General features: G+C 39.3%; 1 protein-coding gene across 1 annotated transcript; it reads right to left on the bottom strand.

Annotated features, from left to right (window-relative positions):
• Positions 1–10487: 10487 nt before the first annotated feature.
• Positions 10488–11426, bottom strand: LOC130038684 (olfactory receptor 6C74-like). Its single transcript, XM_056130526.1, has one exon. It carries the CDS (start codon positions 11424–11426, stop codon positions 10488–10490), a length of 939 nt encoding a protein of 312 aa, XP_055986501.1.
• Positions 11427–24712: the final 13286 nt, after the last annotated feature.

Raw genomic sequence — 24712 nt, 5'->3', positions numbered from 1 at the left:
TCTGGGCATGCACAGCTAGCTCGATCTCATAGCACAGCGTTTTTTCCCCTGATCTGCACGGGACCAGCGCAAGGACACTTTCCGGAGTCGCGGCTGCTAACGTGGCCGTGAAATATTCTCCCATTACATATGCCCTAGGAACCATAAGCTACCTTCTTAGATGGAACCTTCTCTATTTTAGCTCAGCCACTAGAAACACAGTAGCCAATAACTCATAAGCCTATCTCAACTCACACTACATATCAAGCAGAATAGTAACAGTAAATGTGAAGGACTAAACCACACTTGTCACAATGGTAAAGCAACACGAAAGCCCACCAAACTTTCTTATTGAAGAGGCTAGCCCAGAAGACATCAACAGTACTGTAGTGTTAGACAACCTCTCTGACAAGGAATTCAGAAGGGAGCTACTTAGGATGCTTAGGGAACTAAAAGAAAAAATGGAAAGCAATGCCAATAAAAGACAAGAGGATTTGAAGGCAGAAATGAGGAAAATGCAATCGGAAATGTCAGACCTAAAAAACCTGATAAGCGAATTGAAAAACTCAGTGGAAGGCCTCAGTAGCAGAGTAACAGCTGCTGAGAACAGAAACAGTGAGCTCGAAGATGAAGTTCAGAGACTCTCCAGGAAAGAGCAGAAAATGGAAAAGAGACTCACAATTTGGGAACAGATGGCAAGAGAAGATCATGAAGCCAAGAGGGGTAACATAAGAATTATTGGGGTCCCAAAGGGACACGAAGAAAACCTTGATGAAGAAGAAACTGTCAAAGGCATCATTGCTACAACGTTTCCAGAGCTGAAGAAAACTTGTGACCACATTCAGGAGGCCCGAAGGGTACCAGCTAGAAGAAATCCGAATAAAAATACCCCAAGACACATTCTGATCAAAATGACCAAAACCTTAGACAGAGACAAAATTCTGAAAGCAGCAAGATCGAAGAAAGAAATCTCTTACAAAGGAGCATCCTTAAAATTCACAGCTGATTTTTCTGATGAAACCCTCATGACCCGAAAACAGTGGTGGGACATAGTGAAAAAACTCAGTGAAATAAATGCCTCTCCAAAAATACATTACCCAGCGAGACTCTCATTCATAATAGAAGGAACAACACAGTTTCACAGACAAACAGCTCAGGAACTTCATAGATTCAAAACCATGGTTACAAGAACAATTAAGTGGACTACTTTAAGACAAGACAGACCCCTCAAATACACCAAATTTCAACAGAACAATGGGACAAAATCCCATAACAATAATCTCTCTCAATGTCAATGGGCTAAACGCACCAATTAAAAGACATAGAGTGGCAGGATGGATTAGAAAGTGAACCCAAAATTCTGCTGCCTGCAAGAAACACATCTCAATAGTCAAAGCAAACACAGACTCAGAGTCAAAGGCTGGAAGACAATCCTACAGGCAAACAGCTCCCATAAAAAAGCTGGGGTAGCCATCCTAATATCAGACCACATCGATTTCAGAGTGAAGAAGGTCATAAGAGACAGTGAAGACCATTTCTTATTGATCAAAGGATCTGTACAACAGGAAGAACTTACAATAATAAATGTATATGCACCTAATGAGAGACCAGCAAAGTACTTAAAACAACTACTCATAGATTTGGAAAAAGACATCGATAGCAACACAATACTAGTGGGAGACTTCAACACCGCTTTGTCACCTCTTGATAGATCAACCAGACTCAAGCTTAGCAAGGACATACTTCATCTGAGGGAAACAATGGAAGAAAGGGACTTAGTAGATATATACAGGACACTTCATCCACAAAAAGCTGAATACACATTCTTCTCAAGCGTACATGGAACATTCTCCAAGATAGACCACATGCTGAGCCACAAAACATGCCTCCATAAAATTAAGAAGATAAAGATTGTATCAACAATCTTCTCAGACCATAATGCGCTGAAATTAGAAGTAAATCACACACAAAAACAGAAAACTAAATCAAACACCTGGAAATTAAACAGTGCTCTATTGAACAACGAGTGGCTTAAAAAGGAAATCAAAGAGGAAATCAAAAGAATACTAGAAACAAATGAAAATGAGAACACGAGTTACCAAAACTTATGGGACACAGCAAAAGCTGTGTTAAGAGGAAAGTTTATAGTTCTACAAGCATTCCTCAGAAAGGAGGAGCGAGCCCACACAAATAAACTAACCTCACAGCTTAAGAACGTGGAGAAGGACCAACAAAAGGAGCACAACCCTAACAGGAGGAAGGAAGTAATAAAACTCAGACCAGAGATTAACAAGATGGAAACCCAGAAAACAATCCGAAAGATCAATGAAACCAAGAGCTAGTTCTTTGAGAAAATTAACAAAATCGATAAGCCCTTAGCAAAACTCACAAAGAAAGGGAGAGAGCAAACCCTAATAAACCGAATCAGAAATGAAAAGGGGGTCATTACAACAGAAACTACAGAAATTCAAAGGATCCTCAGGGAGTACTTTGAGAAGCTTTATGCCACGGAACATCAAAACCTTGAGGAAATGGATTAATTCCTAGACTCCTACAGACTCCCAAGGCTGAACCAAGAAGACCTGGAATACGTGAACAGACCTATCACCATCAAGGAAATTGAAATAGTAATAAAAAGTCTCCCCAAGCACAAAAGCCCTGGCCCGGATGGATTCACCAGTGAATTCTTCCAAATCTTTAAAGAAGACTTACTCCCAATCCTCTTTAAGCTTTTCCATGAAATTGAAATATCAAATACACTTCCGAACAGTCTCTACGAAGCAAATATCACACTAATACCAAAAGCAGACAGAGATACCACAAAGAAAGAGAATTATAGACCGATATCCCTGATGAACACAGATGCAAAGATCCTCAACAAACTACTAGCAAATAGAATCCAGCTACTCATCAAAAAGATCATAAACCATGACCAAGTAGGATTCACCCCAGGGATGCAAGGATGGTTTAACATTCGGAAATCAATCAACATAATCCATCATATCAACAAAAGAAAAGATCAAAAGCATATGATCATATCAATAAATGCAGGAAAGCATTTGACAAGATCCAGCACCCCTTTATGATGAAAACCCTAGCCAAAATGGGTATAGAGGGGACTTTTCTCAACACACATCTGATAAGGGGTTAATTTCAAGGATATACAAAGTACTGGTTCAACTCCACAAAAAGAAAACATTCAATCCCATCAAAAAATGGGGAGATGACTTAGAAAAGATGAAGTCATGAAATTTACATACAAGTGGTACAATATGGAAAGTATCATGCTAAGCGAAATGAGTCAGAAAGAGAGGGATAGACATAGAAAGATTGCATTCATCTGGGGGATATAAAGTAACAAAGTATGAGATTAATACCCAAGAATAGCTGAGATCAGCACCAGGAGGATTACTTCATAACTTAGAGGCCAGCCAGGTATCCTAGAGGAAAGGGCTATTCAGATAGAGAAGGGAGCACCAAATAAAGGATGTTTGGAGGATCCTCCCAGGAGGGGAGATGCATGTCGAAAGTAGACTATGGACTGAACATGTTTGCCACTCAATGCCTCTTTTGCAGACCACAACACCCAAAAGGAGAGAGAGGACACAGGGGATTGCCCTGCCACAGAGACGGGGGGATGGGGGGATGGGGGTGGGAGGGATATTATACATGGTGGTGGAAAATGGGCACTGGTGGAGGGATGGGTATCTGATCATTGTATAATTGAAACCAAAGCACAAAAAATTGTAAATCTACAACTTTAAAAAAAATAAAATAAAATAAAGGGGGAAAAAAAAAAGAAAGAAGGAAAAAAAAATGGGGAGATGAAATGAATAGAAACTTTCACAAAGAAGAAATCCGAATGGCTAAAAGGCACATGAGAAAATGTTCCACATCATTAATCATCAGGGAGATGCAGATCAAAACCACAATGAGATATCACTTCACACCACAGAGACTGGCCCATATCCACAAGAACAAAAGCAACTGGTGCTGGCGAGGATGTGGTGAGAAAGGGACACTCCTTCACTGTTGGTGGGAATGCTGACTGGTTCAGCCCTTTTGGAAAACAGTATGGTTGATTCTCAAAAAATTAGAAATTGATCTCCCATTTGATCCAGCAATACCACTCCTGGGAATATATCCCAGAGAGGCAAAAAAGTATAGTTGAAGTGACATCTGCAATTTCCTGTTTATTGCAGCACTCTTTACAACAGCCAGAATCTGGAAAAAACCTGAGTGCCCGAGAACAGATGACTGGTTAAAGAAACTTTGGTACATTTACACAATGGAGTACTATGTAGCTGTTAGAAAAGATGAAGTCACAAAATTTACATACAAATGGTACTACATGGAAAGTATCATGTTAAGCGAAATGACTCAGAAAGAAAGGGATAGACATAGAAAGATTGCATTCATCTGGGGAACATAAAGTAACAAAACAGGAAACTAACACCCAAGAATAGCCAAGATTAGTACCAGGTTTTCTACTCCATGACTTGGAGGCCAACCACACATACTAGGGAAAAGGGAGCTCAGATAAAGAGGGGAACACCAAATAAAGGTGTTGGGAGGACCCTCCCAGTATGGGAGAAGCATGCTGAAAGTAGACTATAGACCAAACATGATTGCCAATCAATGCTTCTTTTGCAAACCACAAAACCCAAAAGGAGAGAGAGAACAGAGGGGAATGTCCTGCCACAGAGCCAGGGTGGGATGGGGGGAGATGGGGGGTGGGAGGGACACTGGGATGCATGGTGGTGGGAAGTGGGCACTGGTGGAGGGATGGTATTTGATCATTATATAATTGAAACCCAAGCACAAAAATGTGTAAATCTGCAACTGTACCTCATGATGTCTCACTATTAAAAAAATGTTTTTAATTAAAAAAAAAGCAACGACGAGACTAGGACCCTGCTGCTAAGAATAGTAAAGCTATCTGGCCTGAGCACTGCAGTCTGAGATCGACATGGCCCTAGGAGAGCAATTCTATAAGCTCAAGGTATTTCTTACTGTATCCATACAAAATGATTAATATTATGTATGCTTATATGTTGGTTGGACAAGGAGAGGACAAACACGTCCTAGAAGCAGTTTTCCTATGTGTCCTGACTAGCTTGGATGAGACTGAACCTTTCTCCCCTCCAAACTGCCTTCAGTAAATGATTTCAGTATATTGAGGCAGTTTCTCTTATCTCACAGGAACCTAGCTTGTCTTAGGTAAACAGATCTCAGGTGCTAAACCAGGCCTGATCTTGGGGATGTAGATACCTGGCTCCAGGCAGGCTGATATTTGAGATGTAGGCTCCAAGCTCTAGCAGACTCGTCTTTGATGTGTTAATCCAAATAGTTTGTAAAGGTGAGGCCAAGATTACTGGCCTGTGGATGTAAATAAACAATGTGGATGTAAAGAAACAATGTGGATGCAAAGAAACTATGTGAATGTAAAGAAACAATGTGGATGTAAAGAAGCTATGTATGTTTGCTGCCTCAATGTTCTTTCTGTAACTCCTTTTGATGACATCACTATATTGGCCCTTTAAAGGTACCATGATGTATATAAGGGGATTTTGGGGGCTCTTGGGGGGGCTCTCTCGGGTGCATGTGCTTGAGGACTCCTGAGGCCTCCATGACATACATTTCTTTCATGCAATAAACTGCTGCTAAGACCAACCAGCTTAGCCCTCGTTTCCTTCCTTCGCTGACATCGCCATCGACCTCTGTGGACTGGGGAAACGGCTTGAGACTACCGAAGGCAGGTGGCGGGAGAGATAAGCCTCTGCTCTCCCCTTAGCCGGTCTTTTTGTGTGTTTACACACCTTTTATTAATGTTTTTGGTGAAGTTTTTTAGTTTAATAAATCCCCTTTTATTTGTTTATTCTTTGTTGTAATTTCTTTTGATGTTATATAAAAAGTTTGCTGCAATGAATAAGGTCAAGACTTTCCTCTTCATTATGTCTAGAAATTTTCTAGCTTTGGGTAAATATTTTTAAATCTTTAATCCATTTGAGGTACTTTTTAAAGAGGAATTTTAAAAATCTACAACTGTACCTCGTGGTGTCTCACTAATAAAAGAAAATTAACTGCACTGTCCTCCCGTTGTTCATTGATTTGCTTGAGCGGGCCCAGTAACATTGTGAGACTTGTTACTGTGTTTAGCATATTGAATACGTCACTGGTCGCTTGCCAGGCTTTGCCGTGTGGGCAAGCTACTCTTGGTAGCTTGCCGGTTTCTCTGAGAGAAGCAGAGGAATTGAATTTGGGTCAGCTAGGTCGGCCATGTGCAAGGCAAATACCCTACTCACTGTGCTATTGTATTTTTTTCTCTGAGGCCATAGTTTTCCTGTATCAAATGTTAGACTTTCTTGTTGAAATTATTGGATGTCTAGTAAAATACTGATGTATATTGGATAATTTCTAGGCTTTCAACTAAGTTCCATGGGTCTATATGCCTTTTTTGACCAGTACATAGTGTTTTAATAATATTTATAATTTGAAATCAGGTAGTGTGGGGCCTTTAGGTTTTTGTCTTTCATAGGATTGCTTTGGCTATTTAGAGTCTTTGATTATTCTACACAGATCTAAAGGCTGTTTTCTCTATTTCTATAAAAATAGGTATTAATTTTTATAAGAGTTATATTAAGTATCTAGATATCTTAAGCAATATGTCACTTAATAATATTAATTAATATTAATTATTATGAATGTGAGATATTTCCACTCTTACATGCCTTAATTTCTTTCATTGAAGTCTTATATTTGAGATAGAGATCTTTTACTTTTTCTTACATTTATTAATGAGTGAAGTTTGAAATACTCTTGTGGTCATGAGGGTCATAACTTAGGATGGAAAGGTTAGGACAATAGTTGAGAACAAAAGTGTCAGCCACAGAGCAGGTGGGGGAAGTGACTATGGGTGGAAGTGACTTTGGTTGAAGTGGAAGTGACTTTAGTTGAAGGTACAGGACAGTAGTGAAGAGATTGGTGTTGGGATATTGTATGCCTGAAATTCAGTCATGAGTATATCTCTAACTCATGGTGATCCAATTTTGAAAATTACTATTTCAAAAAGCATTGTTTACCTTTTTTCTTCTTCAGATATTTCATTGTTGTTGTATCAAGAAATGGGAAAATATTCTATGTTCATGAACTAGAAGAAGTAACATTGTCTAAATAAGCATCCTACCCAAAGCATTATACAGATTAATGCAATTACTATTAAATCCTGAGTACATTCTTCAAAGAGAAAGACAAACTCTAATAAAATTTGTACATAATCATAAAACTTTCCAAAGAGCCAAAGAAATTTTGAGAGGAAAATGAAGCAGTAAAGTATCACGTTTCCTGGCTTATAATGTAATATAAAGCTATAGTAATCAAAACCATGTGATACTAGCACAAAGATATTTTTTCAAACCAGTGGAATACAACAGCCCAGAGATAAGCCCTCAGATTTATTGACAGTTAACAAATGTTAAAGAGGCTGAGTGCATGAAATGGGGCAAGGAAATTATCTTCAGCAAATGAAGTTGGGAAAACTACACAGTCACATGGAACAAAAAGAAATTTAATTTAATTTAAACACAGCAGCACTTATAAAAGTTAATTAAAAACCTTGACATTAGAACAAAGTTGCTAAAATACATTGAGAAAAGTATAAATAGAATGTGGATGATAGATATTAAATCTTAGAGATGTCTTCAGTGATTTTATTTTATTGTCAAACATAATAAAAATAAACAGAACTACATCTGATTAGAAAGGTTTTACATGCAAAGGAAACTTTGGCTAAGATAGAAAGACACTAAATAATAGGAAGAATATTTTCACACAATATATCAGATAAAGGAATAGTATACAACATGCATAAAGAACTCACAAATTTTAACAACACAATAATCCCGTTCAAAATAGGTAGAGTAGATGAATAGATGTTCCCTGGAAAGGACATGTGGTCAGCCAGTAAGCCTATGAGACGTGTTCACCATCATTTGTTATAAGGGAAACGAAAATCAAAAACAATGATATCTCTTTTCATATCAGTGAGAATGACATACGTTAAAAAGACTGGAAATAACCAATACTGATGAGGTGGTTAAATTTTTAAAATTTTAAAGGTTAAAATTTAACCTCCTTTAGTATTGGTGGGTTTGACATCTGGTTTGACTGTTATGGAAAATAGTATGAAGATTTACTTGATCTTGAAGTAGAGATCTTGAAGATTTACTTGATCTTCCACATAACCTTGTGACACACATCTTGGCACTAATCCCAATAATAATACAAAAACACTAACTCAAAAAATTATGTACACACTCATATTTATTGAAGCACTAAGTTTTTTGGCAAGGATATGAAAGCAAAATACCCAAGAACAGATGAATAGATTTTTTAAAAAGTTGTGGTATGGGGCCAAAGCGATAGTACAATGGGTGGGGCTCTTGTTTTGCACACAATCATACTGGGTTAGGTACTAGGCATCTAGTATGGTTCCCCAAACTACACCTAGAATGATTCCTGAGCAAAGAGTCAGGAGTAACCTCTAAGTATGCCAAGTGTGACCCCCAAACAAACAAATAAAAGAAGTCATGTATGAATACTCAATGAAATGCTACAGGTCTGCAATAAAAGATGAAATTTTACAGTTTGCAAGAACGGGAGGGTATCATGTGAAGTGAAATGTCAGAGGGAGAAGAGCAATTATTGGATGATCTCACTCATCTCTAGTATATAGAGAAACAAAACCAGGGAATAGACGTTGTTGAATGAGATAAACACTTGGCTTTTGCAAAACAGATTACCAAGTAGCAGGAGGACTGTAGAGAAGAAAGATAGACTAGAAATGATAGAAACACAGTGTTGGAGGGTGTTGGTTGTGGAGAGTGAGGTAACTGTGCCCAAAACCATAATGTAACCACTACATGTAAACATGGTATCCACTGAATGGTCCATCTCCAAATATTTCTTCTTCTGATTTTTGGGAGTATAGTCTCTCTCCTTATTTTTGTACCCTGGTCTTGGTTTTTCCTGCATCTTTTTCATATAATTTTTACATCATGTAATATGTAGTCTATAGTAACATGTTAGTTTGCATGACATTCTTCACTATTAAGGTTAAATGTAACCTTCAAGGCCAAGTATTAGACAATCATAGTAGAGAGCTTATTTCATAAAGTGTCTTTATGCTTAAATTCAGGATTTGGGTTAAAAAACTAAATAAATAGTGTTGTTTTAGAGAAATTTCCACTGAAATATTCTGAAAAGAACAGTTTTGTTCTTTGCATGCAAAAATGAAGGTTTGAGATTTTGTTGATCAAAGAATCAGAACATAACCAATTGTTGGCAGTATTTGTTTCATAGTAGAAAAATTTGACTTATCTAAACTAATTTGACCAGAGATATAAAGTCAATATAATGCTTTAAGAAGCTTGATTTTTGGAATAAAATTTACAAATGTAGAATTTATGCTCCATCCATGATGTACACAAATGTTCTGTAAGAAATTTAGAATAATAACCAATCATAATTCATAATTAATCTGAATGTTTTGAGCTAGTATTAATAGTTTATAAAATTAAGCATAGTTCAGTTGTGGGACACTGTGCTTATTCACCCTCCTTAACAGAAGGCCAGAGACCAAAAAACAGTTCTAGTTTTTTCAAGCATGCAAAAATGATAAGTTTGTGTAATTAGCTAGTGTTTAAAACAAATAATTACAGGCATATCTGATAGAAAAGTTATAGTCACAAGTAAAGGATACTACAAACTTAGTTGGTTAATATGAAATGTGAAACCCCAAATTGCTGCTATTTTAAAAGTTTATTTCAAAACACCGACCCTTGAATAAATGTTTTATCATTCCAATTTTGTGCATTTTGTTAGAGTTATTCTGCTGAACAATATGTATGGAAAGATAAAATGAAAAAAAATAAATTACTATTTTCACATTGGGCTGGAGCAAGAGCACAGTGATAGGGCGTTTGCCTTGCATGCAGCTGGCCCAGCTGAACTGGGTTTTATTCCTCCACCCCTCTCGGAGAGCCCGGCAAGCTACTGAGAGTATTTCACCTGCTCCCACCTGTGAGGTATTCGATATGCCAAATACAGTAACAACAAGTCTCACAATGGAGACGTTACTGAGCCCATTCGAGCAAATCGATGAAAAACGGGAGGACAGTGCTACAGTGCTACAATTTTTTTCGTATTCTATTGTAATAAAATGGTTTATATTAGAGGTAAGAGTAAAATTCTGTAAGAATTTTGCAAATAAAATCAGTGTCACTGGAAAAAATATTCAGGCAAGAAAATTACATATATCATGTTAAAATATGACCACTGATAAATTCAGAGACTTTTTTGCTGTAGAGATCAAGAGAGGTCTCCAAGAGACTCTTCACTAGGAATGTCTTGGATGACACTCCTCACTAGGAACTTGTGGGATGACTTCATTAGTGAAATGAAGGCAAGTAGTTCTCTGAAGCACTGCACACCAAGGCCATGCAATATTTTTATCTTGACATTTTCATTCTGCCCACTTTCTCCCTCAGAGCTTGGTGGACCTGCTTGTTCCTTAGAGTGTAGACAACAGGGTTCAGCAGTGGAGTCACCACTGTGTTCACAAGGGCAGCCTCCCTGTTGGATTCCAGCCTGTTTGTTTGCTTTGGCTTCACATAGATAAAGAAACAACTGCCATATATTAGTGAGAGAACAATGAGATGAGATGAACAGGTGGAGAAAGCTTTCTGTCTTTCCTTGGCTGACGGAAGACGAATGATTGTGACTACTATGTTGCTGTATGCGATGATGGTTATGGTAAGGGATGTCAAAAAGAGACACAAGGCAAAGACAAGAGTTATGGTTTCAACAGATCTGGTGTCAGAACAGGAGAGATGAATCAGGGGGCCAATGTCACAGAAGAAATGAGGGATGAGAGAGGAACCACAGAAGGATAACTGAGAAACCTTCACCACCAGGCCAGTGACAGAAGTAAAACCTAAGGTAAGGCAGGAAATGATCAGGAGGGCACAAGTTTTCAAGTTCATGATAGTTGGGTAGTGTAGAGGCCTGCAAATGGCCATGTACCGATCCAGAGACATCACTGTCATGAGGAAGAAACCTACTGCTCCCAGAAAAATAGTGACAAAGCATTGTACGAAACAGGCAACAAAGGAAATTGTTTGTCTCCCTAAAAGATAGATGACCAGCAATTTTGGAATTACCGTACTTGTGAAGCAGCATTCCAGGAAGGAGAAAATGCTGAGGAAAAAGTACATTGGTGTCTGCAGTCTGGAATCAACACAAATGATGGTGACTATGACTGCATTGCCTGCCATGGATGCCAGGTATGCCAGCAGATGCACCAGGAAGAGAACCTTTCCCAGATGCTGAACAGCAGGAAATCCCTCCAAAATGAATTCTTGGACAGTTGTCTCATTCACCATTTCCATGAACGTCTCTGTCTGTAGTAGATAGCCTGCTATCCTGAACCTACACAAGGAGATCACAGCAAGCACAGAGATTTTAGGGGAATTCAATGTCAGGTTAACTGATTACCCATTCAGGTAGTGAGACAGAAAGCAAAATGGTCCAAGCAAATTTATTATTGTATCAGATGGATCTGGGTCCAATTTGAGTTCACTAGTGAGTTCTATCCATGAGAGATGACTCATCTAAATCAATTTAGAAAATTGATTTACCTTTGTGAACTTTGCTTTCACTGGGTAAAATAAAAAGGGCGCTATCTCTATGTTTTCATGATAAGTATGATACAGCATATTACTCACGAGTGGTTAAGGCGATGGACTGCTAATATAAACATAAGATAATCATTAGTAGACCTTTAATATAGTGTTATCTATGAGAAGTATAATGGATTTCTTTTATCATTATAAAATGATATTTTAATCATTATCATTTTTAAATGATTTTATGTTTTATATTAAACTGTGTTTCAAAATAAACTAAATGGCAATAATGATAATACGATTCCTCTGCCCCTCTTGGAGAGCCCAGCAAGCTACCGAGAGTACCTCGCCCTCACGGCAAAAGCCTGGCAAGCTACCCGTGACATATTTGATATGCCAAACACAGTAACAAGTCTCACAATGTTACTGGGCCTGCTTGAGCAAACTGATGAACAAATAGAAGAATAGTGACAGTGACAGTGCCTTTTAATATTACCATTAAATATGAAAAAAACTAGAGTTCAAATCACTATCACCATTTGTTGAGGACTTTTATGATATTTGGTATCCTGCTGTTCACTAAAACTTAGCATTGTTATTGTTCTCCATTAAAAAATATGTCTTTGGGTTGCTTCACCTTATCCTTGAACATAAAGATACATTAAGGTTAATAATATTCAGAGAAGCTAGCAAATATTGTTGAGGTGAATAGATTAAGTATATCTACCCAAATACCAAAACCCTGAGGATTTCAAAAGCTATAACAAAATATTTTAAACCTGTATTTGATGACATTTAATCAATGAACTCACCAAGAATTGTCACACAAATTTTAGGGAGAGTTGAACTTCAGGTTTTCTGTCCTTCAATTAATAACATTTATGTCTTAGTCCTCTAGGAATGATGTGGTGCTGGTTACTAGTATTCTTTATTTCAAACACTGCTAAACCATGTGTAATTTGATTGTATTTGTAATTCCAGGATTTATGTAAATCCCTCTAGGCTCCATATTCACATGAATAAAAACTGAGTGTGGCAGTAGTTCAGAAGATTTAACACACTAAGGAAGAACCTTCTGGGAGCTTGAAACCTGCAACCTCACTATTACACAAAAATCAGTGAAGTTTCTCCTACTCTCTTCCCTTCAGTAAACCTCTTTGGGAATGGTATTTGCCTCTAACATGTCAGTACTCAGTGAGTATGTAATGGTGTTTGGCTCTAGAACCCAAATTCGACATGAAAATAGCAGAATGTGTTTCTCCCACTCTCCTACCACGGGTCATGTCTCATAAGTGCCTTTCATGCAACGAAACTGGTCACTTCTGAAATGCACAGCCCATGGGGGCAGTCTCAAAAGGTCTGTTCCAATTGTCAATAATATGTCTTCGAAATGACCATGGTCCCTGATTCAGAATATCTCCACATATTAAGAATATCTCCACATATACTCCTCAGAGTGAGTTGGAGGACCTGCAAGGATTATTCTTCCTGCATATATTCTTTTCTAAAAAATAATTACTTAAAACAAGTTTGCAGAAAAAGGGAAATAAACTCATTTTTCACAGCTTCTAGTTCCACAGTAGGGAATATGTGTCTTTCTTATCCATTCTTGACTGGAAAAACACTATTTATAGCTCCTAGAATGTTACATGGGCTGGAGCAATAGCTCAGCGGGTACAGTGTTTGCCTTGCATGCGGCTGACCCGGGTTCAAATCCTCCGCCCCTCTTGGAGAGCCCAGCAAGCTACCGAGAGTATCTCGCCCGCAAGCCAGGCCTGGCAAGCTATCTGTGACGTATTTGATATGCCAAAAACAGTAACAAAAAGTCTCATAATTTATTGTGAGACGTTACTGGTGCCCCCACAAACAAATCAATGAACAATGGGAGGACAGTGCAGTGCAGTGCAGTGCAGTGCAGTGCAGAATGTTACATGTCATGGAACTTCTTGGAAGTCTGCTCACTAAAAAGCCCAGAAAGGGTCAAAGACAATGAACACATTTTCACTGCCCCCAATTCTGGGTGAGAATTTAATTCTGAGTTACTCAGGTCTAACCCTCCCTCCTTCAGTCATTAAAAGTCCAGTTTAACATTCAGCATTATCCTCTACCATGCCAAGAAAGTTCTTAGTATAGCCTTGGGAGACATGCAGAGAAGTATTCTTCTGCAATTTGCTCCATTGTTTTGGGTGCATCTGCTCCAAGGTACCTTTTACTGCACTATGCTCCTCCAGCACACCCTCACCTTTCCATGTGGAGTAATACCCTTCTGCCACACTGCATTAACATCAAGAAGCTGTTGTAGGTCTGATGATTCCATGAAGCTTTCCATATGATGGTGTTCATCACCAGGCATGTTATACTCATACAGTGAACGGGAGTATAGGACTCCCAAAGCTCATTAGATGCCAAAAGAACAGGGACAGAAAGTAAAGTTGGACTTATTCTCTTGGGATGGGGGAAAGCTAATTAGTCACCACTTTGAGCAGGAGATACTGGTACATACCTTACATTTATCTTTCCATTGTTTGCGATGACTCTAGCTCCCATATGTCCACACAGGTATTTTAGCCAAGAATTTTCAAAGAAAATACATGACTTAATTTCCCAAGGGTTTCTAAAATCCCAGTTTGGATGGTGCTACTGATTCTACGTAAAAGTTCAGAATAAAATTTTCTATGCATGATGTGTTTACTGAGACAAGAACTGGAGGTTGAAAATGAGATTTTATTAAAATAATAGTAGGTTATGTCCCTGACTTTCATTAGGGTTTGGCAAAGACAGTAGTTTCTGAGGAAAGAGCTTGGAGAAATCATCCTTCTCCTTCAATCATTCTTCATGCCTCTCCTAATGCTGCTTTCACTGGAGAGCTATGCCTGAAGAAAATTTATGTACAACTCTCTATCTCCCCACAAAAGAGGGATACACTTTTCTTCTTCAACGAAGAAAAGTGAATGCAAATTTATTCATATGCCACCTCTAACCTGGTGAGCACTCTTTCTTATCTATAATTTTTCAGGTCTCTTAAGCAGTGCTAAGAAATACTGGAGTGACTGATATCAATCATTCCTTCAGTGCTCTGGCCCAGCAGTGCTGGGGCTACCAGGATGACTCTTGTAGTTACTTGGGGACCATGCAGAGCTGGAAATCAGAAGCAGATCTTTGCAAAAATACAGCAAGTGCCCCTGGTCCCAACCCTTGGCCTCTTTTTGCAAAGAATTTGGAAAATAAACTGGATATACATCTCTGCTGTAGAGCACTTACCTTGCATATATGGGGTTGTGGATTCAGTAATCCCACCAAAGAGAACCTGAGAAATGCATTCTCAGATTATTTTCAGATGCAGTGACAGAAAAATGCTACCACTGGTAACAACCCCTGCTACTGAAACCTGCTTCTGCTCCTGGGAGTCTCACTCAAAACCTGGACTTCATGGTTGTATTCTTTCTGTATCACTTGTCATCCTATTGATCATCTATTTTCTCGAGGGTGCACCAGTAATTTCTCCATTTGATCCTGTCTAGTGCTTGTGTAACCCAATGACATCTGCTTGCTCCAGGAACACAGAGCACCTCAAACCATTTGTTCGGGTTTTTTTTCTTTTTTATTAGTGAAACACCATGATGTATAGTTGTCGAAATTTTTGTGCTTGGGTTTCAGTCATACAATGATCAAGTTTTGACAAAGAAGTTTGGCCATCTTTTAGGTGGGCAGCCACACGTTCTTTCGACGTCCCGTGGAATCCAGTCGGTAACAGCTCTAGTCACGTGATTGTCTCCAAATCGCATTACCTGTCTGGCCCATCTGATTTTCGACACCTTGTCAAATGAGACAGTGTCCCCGATTCTTTTTTTTTTCATTTATTCTGATATATTCTTTTTTTTATTTTTAGTGAAACACCATGAGGTACAGTTGTAGATTTACAATTTTTTGTGCTTGGGTGTCAATTATACAATAATCAAATACCCATCCCTCCAACAGTGCCCATTTTCCACCGCCATGGATAATATCCCTCCCACCCCCATCCCTCCCATCTCACCCTGCCTCTGTGGCAGGGCAATCCTCTGTGTTCTCTCTCTCCTTTTGGGTGTTGTGGTCTGTAAAAGAGGCATTGAGTGGCAAACATGTTCAGTACATAGTCTACTTTCAACATGCATCTCCCCTCCTGAGAGGATCCTCCAAACACCCTTTATTTGGTGCTCCCTTCTCTATCTGAGCTGCCCTTTCCCCTAGAATGCCCGGCTGGCCTCTAAGTTATGGAGTAATCCTCCTGGTGTTGATCTCAGCTATTCTTGGGTATTAATCTCATATTTTGTTTCTTTATATTCCCCAGATGGATGCAATATTTCTATGTCTATCCCTCTCTTTCTGACTCATTTCGCTTAGCATGATACTTTCCATATTGTACCACTTGTATATAAATTTCATGACTTCATCTTTTCTAACAGCTACATAGTACTCCATTGTGTAGATGCACCAAAGTTTCTTTAACCTGTCATCTGTTCTTGGGCATTCAGGTTTCTTCCAGTTTCTGGCTATTGTAAAGAGTGCTGCAATGAACAAACAAAACAAACAAGTGCAGATATCACTTCGACTATACATTTTTGCCTCTCTGGGATATATCCCAGGAGTGGTATTGCTGGGTCAAATGGGAGCTCAATTTCTAATTTTTTGAGAATCGTCCATACTGTTTTCCAGAAAGGCTGAACCAGTCGAAATTCCCACCAACAGAGAAAGAGTGTCCCTTTCTTGCCACATCCGCGCCAGCATCAGTTGCTTTTGTTCTTTTGGACGTGGGCCAGTCTCTGAGGTGTGAGATGGTATCTCATTGTGGTTTTGATCTGCATCTCCCTGATAATTAATGATGTAGAGCATTTTCTCATGTGCTTTTTTGCCATTTGGATTTCTAGTTTGAGAAAGTTTCTGTTCATTTCATTGCCCCATTTTTTGATGGGGTTGGATGTTTTCTTCTTGTGGAGTTCAGCCAGTATTTTGTATATCCTTGATATCAACCCCTAGTCAGATGTGTGTTCGGCGAATATCCTTCCCATTCTGTAGACTGTCTTTGTATTTTGGTCACTGTCTCTTTTGAGGTGCAGAAGCTTCTTAGTTTAAGATAGTCCCATTTATCTATCTCTGTTTTCACTTGCTCGGCCAGTGGCGTAGCATCTTTGAAGACACCATTAGCTTCTATGTCATGAAGGGTTTTGCCAACATTTTCCTCAATGTATCTTATAGATTCCGGTCTGATGTTGAGGTCTTTAATCCACTTAGATCTTACTTTTGTACATGGAGTTAGGCAGAGATCTGAGTCCATTTTTTTTTTTGCTTGTAGCCATCCAGTTTTGCCAGCATAATTTGTTAAAGAGGCTTTCCCTGCTCCACTTCAGGATTCTTGTCCCCTTATCGAAGATTAGATGCTCGTATGCTTGGGAGGAGATGTCAGTATATTCAACCCTGTTCCATTGGTCTACAGTTCTGCCTTTGTTCCAGTACCATGCTGTTTTAATTATTACTGCCTTGTAGTAGAGTTTGAAGTTAGGGAGGTTGATTCCTCCCATTTTCTTTTTCCCAAGAATTGCTTTAGCTATTCGTGGGGGCTTATTGTTCCATATAAATTTCAGGAGTGTTTGCTCCACTTCTTTGACGAATGTCATGGGTATCCTAATAGGGATTGTGTTGAATTTATACAGTGCTTTGGGAAGTATTGCCATTTTAACAATGTTAATTCTCCCGATCCATGTACAGGGGATATTTTTCCATTTCCTCGTGTCCTCTTTTATTTCTTGAAGTAGCGTTTTGTAGTTTTCTTTGTACAGGTCCTTTACTTCCTTAGTTAAAGTGATTCCTAGGTACTTGATTTTCTGTGGCACAATTGTGAATGGGATTGTTTTCTTCATGTCACTTTCTTCTCTTTCACTATTTGCATATAGGAAAGTCATGGACTTTTGGGTATTGATTTATAGCCTGCCACTTTACTATACAAGCCTATTGTTTCTAGAAGTTTCTTGGTAGAGGTTTTAGGATTCTCTAGGTATAGTATCATATCGTCTGCGAATAGTGAGAGCTTGATTTCTTCCTTTCCTACCTGGATGCCCCTAATATCTTTTTCTTGCCTAATCGCTATTGCAAGTACCTCCAGTACTATATTGAACAGCAGAGGAGAGAGTGTCATCCTTGTCTCATCCCTGATCTTAGAGGGAAGTCTCTCAGTTTCTTGTCATTGAGGACGATGCTTGCTGTAGGCTTGTGGTAGATGGCTTTAACTATATTGAGGAATGTCCCCTCTTTCCCATTTTAGCTACGGTTTTCATCATAAATGGGTGCTGGATCTTGTCAAATGCTTTCTCTGCATCTACTGACATGATCATATGATTTTTATCTTTTCTTTTGTTGATATGGTGGATTATGTTGATTGATTTCCGAGTGTTGAACCAGCCTTGCATCCCCGGGATGAATCCTACTTGGTCATGGTGTATGATCTTTTTGATGAGTAGTTGAATTCTATTTGCTAGTATTTTGTTGAGAATCTTCGCATCCGTGTTCATCAGGGATATAGGCCTGTAGTTTTCTTTTCTCGTGATGTCTTTGTTTCCTTTTGGTATTAGGGAGATATGGGCTTCATAGAAACTGTTTGGGAGAGTTTCCGTTTTTTCAATTTCCTGGAAAAGCTTGAGAAGGACTGGCAGCAGGTCCTCTTTAAATGTTTGAAAAAATTCGCTAGTGAATCCATCTGGGCCCGGGCTTTTGTTTTTGGGAAGACTTTTGATTGCAGTTTCTATTTCATTGATGTTAATAGGTCTATCCAGATACTCCAGATCTTCTTGATTCAGCTTTGGGAGATTATAGGAGTCCAGGAATTTGTCCATTTCTTCTAGGTTCTCTTGGTTCGTGGTATCCAGACTTTCAAAGTAGTCTCTGATGATCTTTTGGATTTCTTTGGTTTCTGTTGTGATATCCCCCTTCTCATTTCTGATTCGATTTATTAGGGTTCTCTCTTTCTGTTTCTTTGTGAGTGTTGCTAGTGGTTTATCTATCTTGTTTATTTTCTCGAAGAACCAGCTCTTGGTTTCATTGATCTTTCAGATTGTTTCTTTGGTTTCCATGTCATTGATTTCTGCTCTAAGTTTTATGATCTCTTTCCTTCTGCCCGATTTAGGCTCTTTCTGTTGATCCTTTTCTAAGGTCTTAAGCTGTGAGGTCAAGTTGTTTATGTGCATCGTTTCTACAGACCTAAGATATGCTTGCAGAGCTATAAATTTTCCCCTTAATACGGCTTTCGCTGCATCCTATAGGTTCTGGTAGCTCGTGTCTTCATTCTCATTTGTTTCCAAGTATCTTTTGATTTCATCCTTGACTTCATTCCTGACCCACTCATTGTTCAGCATCGAGTTGTTTAACTTACAGGTGTTTGATTTGGTTTTCCGTGTCTGTGTGTGATTCCCTTCTTTCCTCAGTGCATCATGGTCTGAAAAGATGGCTGATACTATTTCTATCTTCCTGATTCTGTTGAGGTATGTTTTGTGTCCTAGCACATGGTCTATTTTGGAAAATGTTCCGTGTGCACTAGAGAAGAATGTGTATTCTTTCTTTTTTTGGGGGTGTAAATCCCTGTAAAGGTCTATAAGCCCTCTCTCTTCTATTTCTTCTTTCAAAGCCAATGATTCCTTGCTGGATTTTGTTCTTGTTGATCTGTCCAGAGGTGATAGGGCAATATTGAAGTCTCCAAGTACTATTGTGTTGGTAGTGATGTCCTCCTTAAAATCTGTTAGCAGTTGTTTTAAATATTTAGCTGTTCCCTCATTAGGTGTGTATACATTTAAGAGTGTGATTTCTTCCTGTTGTACGTATCCCCTGATGAAGAGAAAGTAGCTTTCACTGTCCCTTCTAGTCTTTTTCAAGGTGAAATTAATGTTGTCGGACACTAGTATGGCGACCCCAGCTTTTTTGCAGGAGCTGTTTGCTTGCAGGATTGTTTTCCATCCTTTGACTTTGAGCCTATGCTTGCTCTGAGTGTTGAGATGAGTTTCTTGTAGGCAGCAGAATGTTGGGTTCTGTCTCTGTATCCATTTTGCCACTCTGTGTCTCTTAAATGGTGAAATGAGACCATTGACATTGAGAGAGAGTATGGTTATGGGGTTTTGTGTCATGTTTCTGTGCGGGTGTGTTGTGGTTGTAGGATTTGTATTGTCTTATAGTAGTCCCTTTAGGCCTTGTTTTAGGTTTGGTTTTGAGTCTATGAAGTTTCTGAGCTGCTGTTTATCTAGAAAATAGTGTAGCATTCCTTCGATTTTGAGTGAGAGTTTAGCTGGATAGAGTACTCTCGGTGAAGCATTCATTTCAGTGAGTTTTTTGACTATATCTCGCCACTGCCTTCGGGATTGTAGGGTTTCCTCTGATAGGTCTGCTGTGAATCTCAAGGGTGCTCCTTTGTATGTGATTTTCTTTTTTGCCCTTGCTGCTTGCAGTATTGTGTCTCTATCGGCAGCATCGATCATTCTAACTATAATATGTCTTGGAGTGTTTCTGTTGGGGTCTCTTTTAGCTGGCACCCTTCGGGATTCTTGAATCTGAATGGCTGTATTGTGGAGCTCTGGGAATTTCTCGGCGATGATTTGTTTAAGCATGGTTTTTTCATTGGGATTGTTACCCTGAGCTTCTGGTAGTCCAATGATTCTAATGTTGTTTCTTTTGGAATCGTCTTGTAGGACTCTGATTCTCTGTAGAGCTATTTTGAGGTCCTTTTCCACTGTTTGTTGTTGCTTGTTAGCTTGGTGCAGCTGATCTTCCAGGTCACTGATTCTTTCCTCAGCTGTGGTCATTCTATTTTTGAGGGCAGAGAGTGAGTTGTTGACTTCATCTAGGGAATCTGTGATGCGTGCCATTTCTGTGCGAAGCTTTCCAATTTCGGTTCTCATTTCTTGCTGTATTTTGTCGATTGTGCGATCAATTGTTTCTTTCATGTCCTCTTTCAGTTTAGTGGATATCTGTCTGACTGTTTCATCGAGTTGATTGAACATCTTAATGACTTCACATCTGAATTCCTTGTCAGAGAGGTCCCTAAGGTGATTTGTACCTAGTGAGGCTTCTGGGGCTATTTCTTCGTGGTCTCCCTGTGGCGGAGATTTGCGTTGTTTCTTCATGTTGGTGTGTATGTGTAGGGATGAGATTTGTTGGTTTGTGTAAACTACCTGTGGCCACGTGAGCGGCCGTCCACCAAAAAATAGGCCACGCCCACTTTTAAAAGCCATGCCCACTTCTAAAGTGGTCACACCCCTACAGCTACCTGGTATGTGTCCCGGGAGAAAAGACTGGGTGGGGAGAAGAGCAAGGGAGAAGCAGAAGGGTTCCGATCAGCTTTGTTGCCCAGCGTCCATGGGACGCCGCCCCCGGGGCTTGCACAGTGCAATCCAAAGTCCCGGGTCCGAGAGACGGCGCCAAAACTGACCTGGGGTTTTAAGGAGGAAGACCAGCTCGGCTTGGGCGGCGAGAAAGGGAGAAGCAGAGGGACTCCAATCAGCTTTGTTGCCCGGTGTCCGCGGGATGCCGCCCCCCTCGTTGCTTTTGGATCATGACAGCACTTGCCTATGATCAAAGTCTTAACCTATAGTTAAGGATCGTGGCACCTTGGCCTGGCCCATCGCGATGCCAGGGTAGCACATAACTTACCGGCTTGCCCTGGTTCCATCCAGTCCCACGTCGGGACCCTGCTTTTGCGGTGCTAGGAAGTGAGGGCAGCTGAGGCTTAAGTTGAGAAGGCAGATGCCCAGGAGTGAATAATATTAAAAGCCAATCAATTCCAAAGTTACAAAGCATATTAATTAATTGTCTTCCTGTATCTATACAAAAGGACATTGTGTTAAAGTAAACTGCTCAAAAGACATAAAGGCCCTCCCGTTGATCGTCGATTTGCTCGAGCGGGCCCAGTAACGTCTCCATTGGAGACTTTGTTGTTACTGTGTCTGGCATATCGAATACTCTCGGTAGCGCCGGGCTCTCCGAGAGGGGCGGAGGAATCGAACTCGGGTCGGCCATGTTGGCCGCGTGTAAGGCGAACGCCCTACCCGCTGTGCTATAAGGAGAGGAGAAAGGCAATATTAACTTACAGTACAGCTTCAGTGTCTAAGCAGGATGAGACCTTACAAATTGGTTGGGGAAGAGAGCACAAAGAAGTAGTTACAGACAAAGTAATAGAAATGACTCAGGAGCACTGTGATGGGTACAACCTGATAAACCTAAGCTCCGTGTACTCCAACAAAAAGGAAATGGCAAGCATGGAATAAAAATATTTGAAAATCACATATTCTATAAATGGTTATATCTAAAATATACAAATAACAGGCATTTCAGTAACAAAATGACATTTTAAAAGAAACTGCATTTATAATTTTCCAAAGAAGACTTAAATGGATAACAGGCACAAGAAACTGTATACAATATCACCAATCAATCACTAGGAAAATACAAATTAAGACCACAATAACATATCACCTTACACCCGTTTGAATATTTGTTTTATTAAACAAGTAAAATAAGAAGTGCAACAAGTTTGCTATTAAAGGAAATTTTTTTGTATACTATTGAATTCTCAACATGATAAACTCTTGCAGATAGTCTGAAAAAAACAGGATAAAAATTTTCCTCAAAAGGGGCTGGAGTGATAGCACAGTGGGTAGGGCGTTTGCCTTGCACGCAGCCAACATAACTGACACAGGTTCGATTCCCAGCACCCCATATGGTCCCCTGAGCACCGCCAGGAGCAATTCCTGAGTGCATGAGCCAGGAGTAACCCCTGAGCATCGCTGGGTGTGACCCAAAAAGCAAATAAAAAAAAATTTTCCTCAAAAGATTTAGAAGTGAAACTACCATTTTTCATCCGGAAAACCTACTTCTGTGGGAAATGGGCACTGGTGGAGGGATGGGTATTTGATCATTGTATAATTGAAACCCAAGCACAAAAATTTGTAAGTCTACAACTGTACCTCATGATGACTCACTGATAAAAATTAATAAATAAATAAATAAAATTACCAAATAAAAAAATAATAAATAAATAAATAAATAAAACTACCAAAAGATTCCGTAGATGAAAACCTCACTCTCTGCCCTCAACGGTAGAATGACCGCAGCTGAAGAGAGAATCAGTGAGCTGGAAGATCAGCTGCACCAAGTCAACAGGCAACAAGAAACAGTGTCAAGAAACCTCAAAATAGCTCTACAGAGAATGAGAGTCCTAGGAGATTATTCCAAGAGGAACAACATTAGAATCACTGGACTACAAGAAGTTCAGGGAAACAATCCCAATGAAAAAACCATGGTTAAACAAATCATTGCTGAAAAATTCCTAGAGCTTGACAATGCAGTCATTCAGGTTCAAGGAGCCCAAAGGGTGCCAGCTAAAAGAGACCCTAACAAAAACACTCCAAGACATATCATAGAATAATTGATGCTGCCGATAGAGATACAATACTGCAAGCAGCAAGGTCAAAGAAGGAAATCACATACAAAGGAGCACCCCTGAGATTCACAGCAGACCTATCAGAGGAAACCCTCCAAGCCCAAAGGCAATGGCAGGAGATAGTGAAAAAACTCACTGAAATGAATGCTTCACCAAGAATACTCTATCCAGCTAAAGTCTCACTCAAAACTGAAGGAATGGTACACTATTTTCTAGATAAACAGCAGCTCAGGAACTTCATAGACCCAAAACCAAACCTAAAAGAATGGATAAAGGGGCTACTATAAGACAAGACAAACCCTACAAGCACAACAGACCCTTACAGAAAGATGACACAAAACTACATAACAACAATCTCTCTCAACAACAACGGTCTAAATTCACTAATTAAGAGACACAGCGTGGCAAAATGGATTCAGAGACAGAACCCAACATTCTGCTGCCTACAAGAAACTCATCTCAACAGTCAGAGCAAACACAAACTCAAAGTGAAAGGATGGAAAACAATCCTGCAAGCATACAGCTCCCTCAAAAAAGTTGGGATGGCCATACTAGTATCTGACAACATAAATTTAAGGTTGAAAAAGATTAGAAGCAACAACAAAGGCCATTTTCTATTCATCAAAGGATACATACAAAGGAAGAAATCACACTCTTAAATGTATATGCACCTAATAAGGGAACAGCTAAATATTTAAAACAACTGCTAACATATTTTAAGGAGGACATTGCTAGCAACACAATAGTACCCAGAGACTTCAACATCGCCTTATCACCTCTGGATAGATCAACAAGAACAAAACTCAGCAAGGAAACACTGGCTTTGAAAGAAGAAATAGAAGAAAGAGGGCTTATAGACCTACAGGGCTTTACACCCACAAAAGAAAAAATACACATTCTTCTCTAATGCAAAGTAGACCATGTGCTAGGACACAAAGCATACCTCAAAAGAATCAGGAAGATAGAAATAGCATCAACAATCTTTTCAGACCACGATGCACTGAAAATAGAAGTGAATCACATACAGACATGAAGAACCAAATCAAACACCTGGAAATTAAAACCTCAGTTTTAACAAAACAATGTTGAACAACGAGTGGGTCAGGAAGGAAGTCAAGGACGAAATCTAAAGATACCTGGAAACAAATGAGAATGAAGACATGAGCTACCAGAACCTATGGGATGCAACTAAAGCCTTGTTAAGGAGAAAATTTATAGCTCTGCAAGCATTTCTCAGGATGGAAGAAAGGGCCTACATAAACAACTTGACTTCACAGCTCAAGATTTTAGAAAAGGATCAACAAAAGGAGCCCAAATCAGGGAGTAGGAAAGAGATCATAAAACTTAGAGCAGAAGTCAATGATATGGAAACCAAAAAAACAATCCAAAAGATCAATGAAACCAAGAGCTAGTTCTTTGAGAAAATAAACAAGATAGATAAACTGCTAGGAAGACTCACAAAGAGACAGAGAGAACCCTAATAAAATGAATCAGAAATGAGAATGGGAATATCACAACAGAACCAAAGAAATTCCAAAGATCATCAGAGACTACTTTGAAAGTCTGGATGCCACGAAACAAGAGAACCTAGAAG

This window comes from Sorex fumeus, unplaced genomic scaffold, assembly GCF_029834395.1.
Source record: "Sorex fumeus unplaced genomic scaffold, SorFum_2.1 ptg000078l, whole genome shotgun sequence".
Lineage (NCBI taxonomy): Eukaryota > Metazoa > Chordata > Mammalia > Eulipotyphla > Soricidae > Sorex > Sorex fumeus.
Note: the sequence above shows the minus strand (reverse complement) of the source record. Positions and strands in the feature narration are given on the sequence as shown.